General features: G+C 41.1%; 1 protein-coding gene across 4 annotated transcripts in view; it reads right to left on the minus strand.

Moving 5' to 3' along the window:
• The window catches only part of LOC125466575 (multiple epidermal growth factor-like domains protein 6), a 433,777-nt gene that overhangs the window by 20,988 nt on the left and 396,132 nt on the right, over positions 1–16,657 (minus strand). For all 4 annotated transcript variants that reach the window (XM_048561224.2, XM_059638102.1, XM_048561225.2 and 1 more), the window contains 7 exons: positions 14,917–15,045; positions 12,852–12,983; positions 8,496–8,624; positions 7,897–8,025; positions 4,012–4,140; positions 3,357–3,485; positions 2,100–2,228 (listed from right to left, as the gene is read on the minus strand). In XM_048561224.2, coding sequence (XP_048417181.1) covers positions 2,100–2,228; positions 3,357–3,485; positions 4,012–4,140; positions 7,897–8,025; positions 8,496–8,624; positions 12,852–12,983; positions 14,917–15,045 — 906 coding nt within the window. The remainder of the gene's footprint in view (positions 1–2,099; positions 2,229–3,356; positions 3,486–4,011; positions 4,141–7,896; positions 8,026–8,495; positions 8,625–12,851; positions 12,984–14,916; positions 15,046–16,657) is intronic.

Below are 16,657 nucleotides of genomic sequence, written 5' to 3' on the forward strand. Positions count from 1 at the left end.
TCCCACCTTGTCATGAGATGGCTATTCAGAAGCCACTGTTGCCAGTAACTGGGTCAGTGGCGAGTTGAGGTTCTTAAATAACCATTCACTGACCCCTCAGTAAGTCAAGAAAGTCTCCAGTGGACATTTTTACCCATCCTTCTTGATGAGGTGGCAGGGAGATGGTGAATATTTCTTCAGTCCCAGAATATAGGGAGGAGATACAGAGCATAAAATTGACAAGAGGAAATATCTACAGCCAAAACTGAGAGGTGAGCGAAACCATAATTTTAACTTTTAATTCTGATTTAACTTTTATAAATGATACTAACATAGGATTGAGGTTTTTTCAATAATTAACAATTCTGACTGTATCAAACAAGTGAGGAATTGAATTATATTCTTGATGCCCATGATTAGTTGTAAGTATTTTCTATGCAAGAACAACACCATATTGCCCAGATCAAATGCGAATCACGATTGTATGGTTTCTATTGTTCAGGCTAACAGAAGTGTAGGCTAACTCATGTTTTGAGGCAAATGCTTTCATTCATAAACACACCTATGTTTTAAAATTATTTACTTTTGTAATTACCATCTGGCAGGTTCTAATATAAAACTACCTGCTGAGGAAAACCATGTTCACTCCATTTTTTGCTTCCCTTTTTCAACATTCCCTGTGATTGGCTGGCCAGCACAGGTCCTACCTTGATCGACCAATTTGACATCCAACCAGTTACCAGTCCCTAAGCATGACAAAATCTCAGTGTCAACTCATCTACAGTGTTATCAGAGCAATGATCAGCCCGCATTATCTTTCCAGGCCAGTTCCCGACAGCAAACATCAATCTTTTGTTGTCTCCTCTATTTTAAAGAAGAACATTCAAAGTTCTATTCGTAACTGTCATTTATAGTTCCAAACCAAAAATAAGGAAAATTAAGGAAAGCATCAATATGGCGAACTTAATAAATTCTGTAAACTTGCAAAAATACCTAACAATGTGTAAAATTCCCTGCATTTGTCTTGTACACAAAATGCAGGACAAATCCAACTTGGCCACTACACTGGTCCATATTCAATCATCAGTAAAGTGACAAAAGATGCCCTTAACAGTACTATCATGTAAGACAGTACAGTTTAACAGCAACGTGTTCAGGGTTGGATACTGCCAGGGTCACTCAGCCCCTGACTTCATTACAGCCATTTTTCAAACCTGATCAAAAAGTGGCGAGGTCAGAATGACTGCCTTTGACATCAAAGTTGCATTTGACCAAGAATTAAGGAGCATCGAAGAGCCCTAACAAAACTCAACTTAATGGGAAGCATGGGGAAAGCCCTCTGCTAGCTGAAGTCACACCTGCCACAAAAGAAAATGCTTGCAGTTGTTGCAGGTCAGTCATCCCAGCTTCGGGACATCTCTGCCGTTGCTTCAGTAATGATCTTCTCTCCATCATAAACTCAGAAGTGGGGATGTTCGCTGATGGTTGCACAATTTTTAGCACCATTCATGACTCCTCAGGTATTGAAGCAGTCTACATCCAAACGCAGCAAGACCTAGACACATTCCTTCAGTGTCACTGTCTCTCAACAGCATTGTAGGTCTCCCTAAATCAAATGGACTTCAGTAGTTCAAAGTACACTCACTGCCAAATTCTCAAGGACATCTAGGGATGGGCAATAAACGCTGGCTCATACACCATGAATGAATAACAATGCCCATACACCATGAATGAATAAAAATGATCTGAAATTAAAGCAGTTTGAGAATTTGAACTCAATAAATGTGACTATGTTGTAAAAATCCAACTTATTCACAAATTTCCTTTATAGAAGGAAATCTGTTGTCCTTACCTGGTCTGGTCTACATGTGATTCCAGGTTCACACACCAATGTGGTTAACACTTAACTGCTGCCCGAAGTGATCGAGCACACCATTCAGTTGTACAAAACTGTGACGAAGAAGAAGGCAGCCCACTATCACCTTCTTACTGTAAGTAGGAACGGTTAATAAATAGGAGCCTTGCCAGCAAGGCCCATGCATTAAAAATGAAAGAAATGATTGGCTGGTGAAACTGTCCCAAAAAGTGCCCCCACTAGCTGAAGAACTCAAGTTACTCACGGGTTTCACATTTGTCACCTATCCACCCTGGCTGGCAGGTACAGTTCCCACTCTGATGATCACACAGTCCCCCATTCAGGCAGTTACACAGCAGCTGGCAGTCCAGTCCGTACTTTCCCGGAGTACATTCTGTTAAGATCAAGAGGGGCTTACCATAATTTAGACAGCCACTGAAGATTATATCACAAATCAGTTGATTCTTAAAACCAGAAATTAATCATGTTATTTATATCTGTCAAGACAAATTCGAGCTTAATGAGTGTAAAAGATCCAATATGGCAAGATTTGAAGATTGTAAAAAAGAGTTATTCCTGGTATTCTCACCAAACGTCATGTCTATAAATGGACTATCCTATTGTCAATGCATTGTAAATTTCCACAAATAATGAAACTGCTTATATCTAGCTGATAAAGGACTCAGTTTTGTTGCAGTTTTTTATCATTCAAGGAGGAAAACAATATTTTTTTGCTGTGTGAGAAGGTAATGCTGATTCGTTAGCAAGTGGATTCTGTTATGGGAGAAATGTTGCTATAGAGAATGCACAAGTTAGATGACAATGTTCTTCGAGATGAACAAGAGAACGACCATCATTTGTTTTGTTGAGTTGAAACAGGTGCAATACATGCACATGTTCTTTCTTTCTGCAAAGAACATTGTCCTGTGTATTAATATAAATAGATTCTCATACACTTAAATGCACCACACAGCAAGCCCGATTGGCAGACTCAAATTGGTTGTTAGCATAATTCTTAGTATATCCCAAACTATTTAGCAATCACTATCCAATCACAGAATCTCATCTAATATTAGACACGGTGTTCAGGTTTTCTAAACACATGCTGGTTGGCTATGGCTAGCACCTCGCACATTGTTGACAGCCAAAAGGGACATGCGGCTTAAAATAATCCACAAGTCCTTGGAATGTACAACCTGCATCATACTGGCAATGAAATTCATGAACCACATTACTCATCTGTGTGACAGACAGAACGTCCTGCTAAAAGCCTAGACAAAATTAGTCCTTTGCCAGCAATACTCAAGTTCTGTACTCCGAAAGAACTGCTTTTAAAATTGCTTATTATAGCATTACAAAACCAACTATGTATCAGAAGTATTACATTGGGCGTGAATTATGTTGGGTCTTCTTAATACATAAGTTTTTTTTTGTCTTTTTAAACATACCACAGAACCATCTATAATCTTACTTGGAAAGATAAGCAAAAAAACAGCAGTATTTGTTCATTTTCAGTACTTACCCAGTTCACATGCCACTCCTGTCCAACCTAATGGGCACGTACAGTGACCAGTCACATGATCACATGTTCCACCATTGCGACAGATACACTTTTGCAAGCAATTGGCACCATAGAAACCGGCCGAGCATGCTGGGAAATGTTTTAAAAATGGTCTTTAGATACAGGTGTTAAAATTATCTCAAAAATGCTTTGCATCAGACTAAACACTAGTCAGTCCAAAAACAGGACATTCAGCACATTCAAAAACAGGAAATAGATTTTCTGCAAAAGATACATCACAATTGATGCATACATAAATTATGGAGTTCTCCCAACACACACAGACAAAAATTGAGGTCTTTGAACATTGCAATGCCATCCACTTGACTACACAAGACTAATGGAGTTTGAGTGAAGGCCTTCCAACTCTGGTAGATGCTTCCCTGGAGATTCGTCATGCTTACCCTGACAGTGTGAGTGAGGAAGGAGGGAGAATGAGGTTGGGAGAGTGTGGGAGGGGACAGTGAGAAATGGTACAGCAAGAAAAGACAAGGGAGGGGTAGATCTGCAGGGACAAAGCAGGTCTCTGAGAAGCTGTGGAACTTTACTGCCTACGTTCATTGAGGCCTGTTTCAAAAGGAGGTGCTGCACAGTTGAAGTGTAAGGCAGGCTGTACCTCTCTGACATGTGGCTCCCATCCAGCCAGGAAGACAGCTGCACTGACCGGTCACATGATCACAGCTAGCATTATTTTGGCAATGACAAGATTGGCTGCAGTTCTCCCCGAATGAATGTTCTGGGCAAGCTGCAGAAACAAAGAAACAACACAAAGGGCAATGGATGAAAACGTACCCCAAGCCACACAAAACTTTAGCTCAGCTTAATAACAATTGGCATTTACATAGCATTGTTAACATTCTACGTATATACCCAAAACATTTCCCAGGTTTAAATAATTTCGCTGAGTCACAAACATTTAAAGTACCTCATGTTCTTCAAGGGCAAATCAGGTCGTACAGTAAGTTCTGGCCCAGCCAGTCGAACCCTTGTTCCATGACAGCATTTTTAAAAAATGAAATATTATGGCTGCTGAACAAAGGCTTGGTTTTAAAGGTTTTAAGGACATCCATAGATTACAGGAAGAAATTCCAATTCCTAAGGTCTTCGCAACTCAAAGAATGGTCATCAAAGTTTGAATGATTTAAATTGGGTTTAAGCCCCATAGATACCCCATGGGTCTGGCGGTATAATGGTTATGTTAGTGGCCTATTAAAAGGTAAAGTCATCATACTTCTACTGGACCACAGGGCAGCTCTTTCATTGGAGAGAGATGACTGGCGTTGGTTTAACCAGAGGGTAACCATGCTTCAGGTGAAGGGAGTGCTTGAGAAGGAGAATCTTTTGTGGTAACTTCATTCATCAAACCTACACTGTTGGCCTCACTCTGCATTGTAAACCAGCTGACCAGCCAACTGCACTAATGAACCTCTGTTTGCTGGGTTATTAGTTATCCAGGAAATGAGAAAATGAATGCCATTATGGCAGTTGAAGAATCTGACTCAAAAGTATGAAAGTAAAATGGTGCTGTCAGTAAAAGTGACTTTTCAGATTGTTGTAAAATTCAAGTGCTAAATCTGGGAAGAAAACTTGTTATTCCCACCTCTGATTTGGTTCTATACATGACTGAAATCCCATCCTTTCTGATTATTAATTGCCCTTTGAAGTGCTCTAGTACTGCTTCACATTTTTAGAGCAATTGAGGTGTCTTTTAGATATGCACTGGGAGAAAGTATGAGCATAGGGTGAAATCAGAATTCAACTTGTCAGTGATGTCTTTGCATTGAAATAGCCTGTTAACAACTCCCTGTTTGGGATCACTTGTGTTGAACAATAGAGGAATGTCAATGAAAATCATTTTGAGAGGACGAGACTGGAAGACATTAACTTAGTCAGATAACCCAGCATCTGATTAGTTCCTGACTGCCAACCGAAATAACACTGTTAGAGTCAAAACAGACTTTAATATTGTTGGCAAATGGAGTTCATGGTTGGAGCGACCGATATATATAATAAACAAAAACTGTGAGAGGAATGTAATATATTAAAGAAATTTGTTTTTAAATGTGTAAATTTGCTCTGGTGTCTACACTGTCAGTACAGGATATCAAGTCTTTGGCAATGGAATCAAGAGAGAGATTTCAGAAACCTAGAGGCCAGAGCTATTGAGATTGTGGCAGATAGGGGGAGCTAATGGCATTCCAGTGGTATCACTAGACGAGTAATCAGATAATGTTCTGGGGACCCAGCTTCAAACCCTACCACAGAAGATGGTAAAATTTGAATTCATTAAAAATTTGCTCTTAAAAGTTTAATGATGACCACAAATCCATTGTCAATTGACGTAAAAATCCAACTGGGTGGGTTCTAGAGGCAGTATCACAGTTCGAAGGGAGTTGAAACTCATGGCATTAGGCCAAACATGGGAAAATAAATTTCCTGCTGGCTGCTGTATGTCATCCTTACTTGGCTGATGAATCAGCAATCCTCCATCTTCAACAACTTGGAGGAAGCACAGAGGTTGGCTAAGGTGCAAAATGTATTCTGGGGAGAGCTGATTGGGTCTGAAAGGACATAGCTGCTAGACTAGCTCTGTGGATGGTAATAAGGGAACCATCACAAGAGAAAAATGTACTTGACTTCATCCTTACCACCCTGCCTGATGTAGATGTACCTGTCTATGACAGTATTAGTAAAACTGACACCACACAGTCCTTGTGGAGACAAAAGTCCTGCCTTTTCATTGAGAATACCCGATATATTATTTTGTGGCACTTTCAAAGTGCTGACTAGAATCAACTTCGAAAAGACCTACCAACTCAAGACTGGACGTCCATGAGGCATTGTGGGTCATTGACAGCAGTAGAATTGTACTCCAACACAATCTGTAACCTTGTGGCCTGGCATTTCCCCCAATCTACCATCACCAGCAAAGCCAGGGGATCAACCCTAGTTCAATGGAGAGTGCAGGACAACAGAGCAGGCGCAGAACCAGACATATCTAAAAATGAGGTGTCAACCTGATAAAAACTACAAATAGGATTACCTGTGTGCCAAACGAATAAGCAGCAAGTGATAGATGGAGCTAAGCAAATCCACAAGCAATGAATTAGATCTAAGGTCTGTAATTCTGTCACATCCAGTTGGCAATAGTAGACAAATAAACAATTCATTGGAAGAAATGGCTCCGTAAATATCTTCATCCTCAATGGTGGAAAAACCCAACATATCGTTGCAGAAGGTAAAGGTGAAGCATTCACAACAATGTAAAGCCAGATGTGCCACGTAGATGATCCAAAGCTCCCAGCCTTACAGATAGCAGTCTTCAGTCAATTAGAAACATTCCACGTGATATCAAGAAATACCTGGGGGCTCTGGATATTGCAAAGACTGTGGCCCTGACAACTGTCCAGCAATAGTACAATAGACTTATACTCCAAAGTTATCTGCACTCCTTGACAAGTTATTTTAATACAGCTTCAACACTGGCACATACTGACGACTAGAAAATTGCTCAGGAATGTCATGTACCCAGAAATCAGAAGACAACAACCAGGCCACTAGCCGTTCCATCAGTCTGTTCTTGAATATCAGTAAAGATATGGAAGGTGAAGAGTTAATGAGCAGCACTGGCTTAGAATAAGCTGCTTACTGAGGCCAGTTTGGGTTCCGCTCACTTCTTGAACCCATTACAGTCTTGGTTCAAACATGGAAAAAAAGAGCTGAATTTCCAGAGGGGAGGTGAAAATGACCACATTTGACCAAATGTGGCATCAAGGAGCACCAGCAATAATTAAGTTAATGGGAATTCAGTCAAATTCTCCGTTGGTTGAAGTCAGACCTGGCACAATGGAAGTCAGTTGTGATTGTTGGAGGTCTGTCATCCCAGCTCTAGGACATCGCTGTTTGATGGTCACCCCATTCACTCCCTCCACCATCAACACACATAAATAGCAGCAAGGTAATACCTACAACTTAGACTACAAAATTTACCAAGGGTCCTTAGAAGCACCTTCCAAACTTAAGACCTCTGACATCTTGAGGAACACGAGCAGCAGATACACGGGAATGCCACCATCTGTAAACTTCCTTCCAAGCTGCTTGCTGCCCTGACTTGGAAGTACATCACTGTTCATTCACTGTCACTGGGTCAAGATCCTGAGACTCTCTCCCGAATAGCAATGTGGGTCAACTTACAGCTCATGGACTGCAGCTGTTTAAGAAGGTAGCTCGCCACCACCTTCTAAAGTGAACCTAGGGATTGGCAATAAAATCTGGCCCCAGACAGCAATGCCCACATCCCATTAATAAATGTTAAAAAGTCAGCAGGGCACAGATAAATGGGAAATGCTCATATATCATTTTCTAATTGTAGACAGTGATGGGCAAGTGCATGGAAAGATCATGGTAACACAAAGAAAAGCTCAGGACATTGAGTGTGCTGCCTTAAAAAGATTCTGAATAATATAAAAATGCAAAAAAAAAACTCAGTTTTGTAACTCACACTGATTGCAGTTCAGTCCAATCCAGCCAGGAAGACATGAGCAGGTCCCCGTTACATGATTACAATGTGCACCATTGAAGCAATCACACATCTGACGACACTCCAAGCCATAAAACCCATCAGGACAAGCTGGGGACAAGCATTGACAGATCAGCACATTCACTCAGTACATTTATATTGTAACATTGTCCAGAGTAACATATGGAACAGTTTCATCTGGTTCATTGGGTTGAGGCACAGCAGGTTATAATTCTAATATTTCATTCGCAAAACATGGTGAGGGATGCAATAGTGTGGGAAGCTGGAGGAGTACAGTGGGCCAGGCAACATCAGAGGTGCAGGAAAGTTGACATTTGGGTCTAAAGGTAGATTTCTGAAGAAGGATCCCAACGCGAAACATCAACTTTCCTGCTCCTCTGATACTGCCTGGCTCGGTCTGCTCCTCCAGCTCCACACTGTGTTATCTCTGACTCCAGCATCGGCAGTTCTTTTTATCTCGGAGGGATGCAATAGTTCTTTGTTTTCCATTTAATTGCTTTATCCTCATTTTTAAAACTTATAAATACCACATCAGAAAAACTATCACAATTGCTACATACCTCGTTCACAGAACATTCCAAGCCAACCTGCTGTACAGTTACAGGCTCCACTCACATGATCACAAGCGGCTTCATTCTCACACTGACACTTGTGTCGGCAGCCTGGTCCATAACTTCCTTTAGGGCACTCTGAGCAAAGACAGGCAAATAAGGTCAGAGGCGCTCTAAGTGGGTTAGGGATAATGCTCCCTTTAAAAATTTGCTGTGCATTTACTGCTTTTTTTTCTCCTTGGACATCACGGCAAGCATGTCAATTCTCATACAACAAGGCCTGTGAGGTACCTTTTCAAGACTGCTTCATGGCCATGTATCTGCACAGCTTAATGGAAACATTGATTAGGATGGGGCCTGAGGCTCTGGATCATGCTAGGGTTTGGGGCAAAGTAACTAGGTTAACACTATAAGACAGAAACTGTGTAGTTGGGTTAGGCCTGGGTCTGCTGTGCTATAATTGGGGTTACTCTCCAACACAGGCACCAGCTTAGATATTCCAATGTAGCAGAATTGGCACGCATTTGACATTGTGGGGAACTTAAACTGAATTTCTGTTTTCAGGGTCATTATAATTCTGAGGGATTTGCAAACTTCATCATATAAACTCCCTGTACAGCAAATGGAGGTTGGCTGCAGAAGGAATTGAGAACCTTATACACTGTTATGTTGCTATAGCTGATGGTGTTTTAAAGAATAAAAAACATTTAAGCCCACTTAGTAGATTGTTCAGTGGACATTTTGTTTGATGTTGCTGTTGGTCACACTAAATGTTGGGTGATGTTAGGTGATACATTTTTGCTGTTTGAATATAATTTTAATGTACCTGCCCATGATTTTGGAAACTTGATGTAAGATCCCAGTCAGGGAGCAAAAATGAGGCAGGACTGGACACTGTAACCTTGTTCTTCTTGGCCAGTTGTGCTGTACAGTTGCCAGGGCACTGTAACCTCTTTCTGCTTGTTGCACAGTCTCTCTGTCAGAAGAATGTGGGCTCAAGCTCCATTCCAGAGCCTTGAACACATTGTCCAAGCTGACCCTACATTCCAGGGTGAGCACTTTGTGCAGGAAAATGTTGACTTACAGACAAAATGTGAAACCTCAGCTCGTTTCACTAATCAAAGGAATTAACATAGTGCTATGAAGCAAGGACAGAATTCTCCCAATCTGCTGGCAAACATTCACCCCTCATTAAATAGCAACAAAATATTTGGTTATCTACCTCATCTGATTTTGGTGAAAGCGTGACATGTGTAAACTGCCTGTCAAATTTCCCTTCAAACCAAAAATTTACTTTACTGACTGTAAAGCACTCTGGGATGTCTTGAGGGCATTGTAGGAGCCATAAAAAAGGAAGTTGTTTTATTTCATTTTGCCAGTCTCCTGTAGAATGGGCCTCAGTTTTCATGAGGTATGTTCGCGTCCTGCACTAGGGCTCATAGAATAAAAACAGGAAATGCTGGAAACACTCCGTAGATCTGGCAGCACCTGTGACAAGAGAGGCAAAGTTAACAGGTGGAATCGTCTGCCCTCTCTAGTGGTGTGCTGGGAGATTGGAGGGGCATTTACTGAGACAGGAAAGGCATTTAATGAGTGGAATGGTAGCATTACTTAAAACCTGCCTCCTTCCTGTCGCTGCTAGAATTAAGTTAGCACAGGAAGGTTCAACATCCTGCACCACCATCAACTAGAGATCCTCGTTCATGGCCATTAAAGGATCTATTTCCACCATCATTGATATTAACCCAGCAGTAGGCAGACCTGTCATCATGTGGATGCATGACGAGTAAAACTGTGCAGCCAACTTCTCACTCTCCATCAGCAGATTGGCAAGATTTTTTTTCTTTATTCATTAAGGGAATGAGGCCATTGCTGACCTGGCAGCATTTATTGCCCATGTCTAATTGCCCAGAGGGCAGTTAAGAGTCAACCACATTGCAGTGGGTCTGGAGTCACATGTCGGCCAGATCAGGTAAGGATGGCACTTTCCATCCCTAAAGGACATTAGTGAACGAGATGGGCTTTTCCTGGCATTCAACACTGAATTAATGGTCATCATTAGATTCTTAATTTATTGAATTTATTTATTGAATTCAAATTCCACTATCAGCCCAGGCAGGGTTTGAACCCAGGTCCCCAGAACATGTACAGCTCAACAAGATTCCACTCAGAGTTTCAAGTCAGCAACATTTCATCAGAAATTAGTTAGCTCTGCTTTTCTCTCAAACACAAGATGTGCTGAGTGTTTCCAACATTTTCAGTTTCAATTTCAGACTGCCAGTCTGCGATATTTTATTGTTTGCACCAGTATCCCGCATGGTGCTTGCAAATGAAAGCTGCTAAACCCAGACCAAACCTTTACTGAATTCCTGTCATTCATCAATCCAATTGCTAGTTGCACAGGAGTCCACAGCAGCATCTCAGTTTCCTATTTTACCCCCAAGTCCATCACTTATAACTAAAAATAAAAATAATTATGCTATATAGCCAATGTTATTTTACTTCAAGACTAATCTAGGGTCTCTGCTGCACAAACAAGGTCCCCATACACCAATATTAATTATTATTTATAGCATTCATCATTGGAATCCAGTTTTGCAGATGTGTGAGGGTATTTATCAGCACTTTTAAAGCTGCAGAGAAAGTTCAATATTTAAAGTGTTATTGTTGCAAGAATATTCATTAGTCTTCCTGTCTCTACACTTGACTTACTTGTGTTGAATTTGGCTTTAAATGGCGCGGCTTTATGTGCCACAGTGCTGGGCCAAACAATCTCACGGGGACCAACTGCACATTAAGTCACTGCCAGATGTGAACAATTTTATAACTAAAATATGACTGATAAGAAAAACAGCCCGACGTAACAAATAGACTAAGATTAACATGACCGCACAGATACTACAGGGATTTTATGTACAGCACAGTTACCAGTGTTGACCAGGCCAGGCTTAATTTGTCTAGCAAAGAGAAAATTGGGAAGGAAGGGGTCCTAAATACAAAATGGCTAATAAGGAATTCAGAGGAAACTCAGATAGTGATGAGAATATGAACTTATAACCATAGGGAGAGGCTCAGGTGAATAAGAGGTATTTACAGCAAAGCTGGGTTAGAATATAAAGAAGAAAGTAATAGCAGGATCTATCAATGCAGCGCTATGATATAAGGTGGAGAATCGTTTACACACAGGCAGCAAACTGGCAGCACAGTGGCTCAGTGGTTAGCATTGCTACCTCATAGCTCCAGGGACATGGGTTTGATTCCAGCCTTTGGTGACTGTCTGTGTCGAATTTGCACATTTGTCTCTGTGTGGGTTTCTGCCAAGTGCTCTGGTCTCCTCCCACAGTCCAAAGATGGGCAGGTGAGGTGGATTGGCCATGCTAACTTGTTTATAAGACCATAAGACATAGGAATGGAAGTAAGGCCATTCAACCCATTGAGTCCACTCCACCATTTAATCATGACTGATGGGCATTTCAATTCTACTTCCCCGCACTCACTCCATAGCCCTTAATTCCTTGCGAGATCACGAAATTATTAATCTCTGCCTTGCAGACATTTACAGTCTGCAGTCTAGGTGGATTAGCCATGGTAAATGCAGGGTTACAAAGAGAGATGGAGGGATGTGAGTATGGATGGGATATTTTTCGGAAGATTGATGCAAACTCAATGGGCCGAATGGTGTCAATCTGCACTTAGGGATTGCACGTTTCAAATACTCGAGCCAGTGGCCTGTTTCTGAGCTGTAGTATATAATTCTGTGATTAAAATTTCTGGCACACCTTTGTATGTATTCAGTTGGTTCATGTAGTACAATGTGACAGTAACATTTAGAAATAAATTTAGCACCTAATCACATCATCAAAAGTCGCTCAAACAGTGAGTGACTTCTGGGGTTCAGTGACTATTGTTATGTTAAAATAATTAAATAGTAAATGTAGTAAGAAAGGAACAATTTGCATCTATATAGTACCCTTTATGACCCAAGGTTTCCTAAGAACTTTACAACCAACATGGGATATCCAACTTACACACAGCAAGGTCCCAGAAAGAGTAATGCAATGGGATAAATAATTATTTTAGTTGAAGCTGTTTTAATGATGTTGGGCTGAGGGATAAATTGTTCCTGTAAAATTTCTGCACATTGCATGTAGGTGCATTATTAAGGGGTCATTTTGCAAATAAACAATCCTGGTGCACAGCTTCACCCATTTGATGGATTATCTGAACTAAAGTCCATCTGTTTAAACCAAAAACCATGGGGAGTCACCCAACTTCTGGTTGTTTTCTTCAGCATCGCAACACTCATCCCTGGGACAGCAACTGTGTTAAGTGATCATCAGCCTTGTATTTCTAAGAGGTACTTACTCTGATCACAGCGCTGAGCAGTAAAACCTGCCTCACAGATGCACTGTCCTGTGACACTGTTGCAGCTCCCATCACTGTTCCTGCAGTCACAGGTATTCACACAGTCTGGGCCCCACCGTCCGGCATCGCAGGCTTAAGAAAAACAAAACAGGGGATAAAGGCCTGGCCAACATGCTGGGGAGACTCTTGGCAGGACCTAACTGGTACTTAATAAACACGCAAGAGCCCAACATCACCATTTATCAGATCTATAACCCGACCAACCACAACAACACAGTAGCACGATACAGTGCAGAGGCTGAATATTCCATGATACTCTGATTCTTGGAGTCAAGTGTTTAATGAAACGTTACCCATTCATCTGGCAACAGATGCTATATCAATGCTCACGAAATTCAACACTATCCAAGAAAGAGCAGATTGCATGATCAATCGCTCTGCTTCTGGAGTCAATACCTTTGTTGCTCTTTGTACAATCTACACAAACTCACCATGCCTACTACAATATTACGCCGAAATCCCAAATCCAAGAAAACAGCAGCTGAAATCAGGTAATCACCACCAACTTTGAGTTCTTCTCATCACCATTCATTGGACATAAATTGCCTTTCCTTCACAACACCGAATCAAAATTCTCAAATGACCTATTTCAAAACATTGACTGCGTACCACCACCACAGAGACTGGAGTAGCTCAAGGAGAAGGGCATGTAGGTAGGCCAACAAATATGATCATATTCCCTCTTCATTAGGGACATTAACCTTTCAACTTAGTTCCAAGTAATGGTGAACTATACACAAATGTGATGTTTAGCTGCGTTTTGCTGGTTCTCATGCATGTTTCGCCTGTTCAATTAACCAGGTTAACTTGGAGCCAGCCCCAAATACTTCTGTAAGGTTCAAGTAATCACACCCTTCAACCATCACAGAAACAGAGGAAGTCTTTTCTTCAGTGGGGACATCAAGGACAAAGGAAACCTAGGCCTATGCCAAATGGCTCAAAATCAGTAAAAGTATTTTCACATAAAGGGTAATAGAAACCTGGAATTCTCCCCTCGAAAGATCGTGGATGCTAGGGCAATTGAAGTTTTCAAGAATGATGCAGATTTATTTTGTGCGTTAAGACGCTGTAGAATATGGATTTGAGCTACATATCAGCCATGATCTGACTGAATGGCATGGCAGCTCCAGAGGCTGACTGGCCTGTTGCTGTTTCTAACACAGGTATTCCCCACTAACTTCAAACAGCTGTATGTTACATGATGTTCTGATTGATTCTGTGAATAGACCATACTTTCTGGTAAAAAAAAATTACATGTAATGTAGGATGTACATTACAATACAACATGGCACAATCTCCTTAGGCATTTCAAAGGATTATAATCAGGCAAAAATTGACTGGAAACCAAATGACCAGAAAAGGTGGCCTTTAGGAAACCTATTAAAGATAGTAGGAGTGGCGGAGAGATTTGGCGGAGCGAATAGAGTGAACAAAGAACAAAGAAAATTACAGCACAGGAACAGGCCCTTCGGCAATCCGAACCTGAGCCAATCCAGACCCTCTATCTAAACCTGTCGCCTATTTTGCAAGGATCTGTATCCGTCTGCTCCCTGCCCATTCATGTATCTGTCTAGATACATCTAGAGTGACGGTATCGTGCCCACCTCTACCACCTCCGCTGGCAACGCGTTTCAAGCACCCACCACCCTCTGCGTAAAGAACTTTACATGCATATCTCCCTTAAACTTTTCCCCTCTCACCTTGAAATTGTGACCCCTAGTAACTGAGTTCCCCACTCTGGGAAAAAGCTTCTTGCTATCCAACCTGGCCATACCGGTCATGATTTTGTAGACCTCAATCAGGTCCTCCCTCAACCTCAGTCTTTCTAATGTATATAATCATAATCTACTCAACCTCTCTTCATAGCTAGCACCCTCTATTCCAGGCAACATCCTGGTTAACCTCCTCTGCAAAGCATCCACATCCTTTTGATAATGTGGCGACCAGAACTGTACACAGTCTTCCAAAAGTGGTCGAACCAAAGTCCAATACAAGTGGTTCTTACCTCTTCTGCAGTTATGGCCAGTCCATCCTACAGAACATGTGCAATGCCCTGTCACTGGATGGCAATGACCGTCGTTCTCACATGTACATCGCATCTGACAGCCCAGGCCATATCGGCTGGTAGGGCATGCTGAAAGAGAAAGATATATTCACATCGAGGACTAGTTCAGGATTCCTAAAAAGGTCACAAAGAAAATGTTACATTCATCCTAAAGATGCTTATTGTTATTTTAAACTCAATTGTCATCCTGCACCTGCGTTGATGTTTACCAAGTTTATTTTTCTACTCTTTAGCTGGCACTGCATTCTGATTTCCCTGGATAAAAACATCTGGTAATTTTTGGAAAGGAAGACAGAGAAAAATGTTGAAAGAAAAACCAAATAGCAGTGGATAACAAAAGAGTGGAGAAGGGCCCCTTTTGGAGTTAGTCAGGCAGTAAAGATTGGTGAAGGAGACATGGTCAGATCTCTAGGAAATAGGGATCGGACCACTTCGTCAGTCACTGGAAAGAACCATCAACAGCTCTAGAGGCTGTGGTAAGAAGATCATTTGGAGGGGTACGGGTGGCACTGAAGTGAAATCCCACTCAGTCTCCCTTTTTTCTGCATATACACTGACATCTTCCTAGACACTATCAGTTCTGAGGAAGGGTCACCAGACCCGAAACATTAACTCTGAGTTTTCCTTCACAGATGCTGCCAGACCTGCTGAACTTTTCCAGCAACTTCTTTTTTTGTTCCTGGTTTACAGCATCCACAGTTCTTTCAGTCTTTATTAGAGTGAAATTGGGTAGCAGGTAAATGTGAGGGATCACAAGTGCCACAGCATAGAAGGACACTTTCATGTTTTTGAACTGTGGACTAAAAATAGAAAAAGTTACTGCTTTAAACTAAGTAAACTGTGGGGAAAAATGTCATTTGTAGTTTTCAAGAACACATTGTGAGTTGTAGCCACTACTCGAGCAGTGCGAGAGAAAATAGACACACCTCATCGTGTGTGTCTGTGTATGTCTGTGTGTGCGTACTCAGGGCAATTTAGCTGAGAAATGCTCATTTGATTGGTCTTTAAATTGACCAGTTATGTGGTTTCAGGAGACATGAGTATACTAACAACTTCCTGAGCAACAGGCTTCCCTGTAGGCAAAAGAGTAGGAAACATTTAGTGCACAAAGAGAAAACATCCATCTCTCACTCTTTGTCTTCTATTAGTTGACAAGTAAAAAAAACATTTAGGCAGCTCGTTATCTTCTTTCTCTTCATCTTTGACTTTCAACAGGAGATTTGAAGAAGCAATCTCAAAGATACTGAAAAGGTGAAGCTTTAACCAGTGAATGAAAGACTGAGAATTGGTGTACCCACAACCTCGTGTCATTAGTAAAGAATCAGAAGGAATCAAGAGAAAACTGAAGAAAAATAACTTATCGACGTCTGTCATTTAGACCAGTACCAGAAGTGTGCTTCTTTGTCTTCTTTTCTCTCCCCCAACCAAAATATTTATGTTTTGCCTCTTTGTAGGGGGTAGAGTTTAAGTTATGGAGTTATAAGTTGGCAATTCATGATTTGGTTTTCTTGCTTTTGGTTTAAAAAGTTTGGCTATAATAAAAAGATTTTTTTTTGTTACTGAAAAACCTAGCGCGTATATTCTTTTAACATGAATTAGACGGTTCAATAAAATTGGTGGTTAAATCACATTTTTACATTTGTGACGATTCTGGGAGTGGTATTGCTTGATTTTCAGTGCA

This window comes from Stegostoma tigrinum, chromosome 28, assembly GCF_030684315.1.
Source record: "Stegostoma tigrinum isolate sSteTig4 chromosome 28, sSteTig4.hap1, whole genome shotgun sequence".
Lineage (NCBI taxonomy): Eukaryota > Metazoa > Chordata > Chondrichthyes > Orectolobiformes > Stegostomatidae > Stegostoma > Stegostoma tigrinum.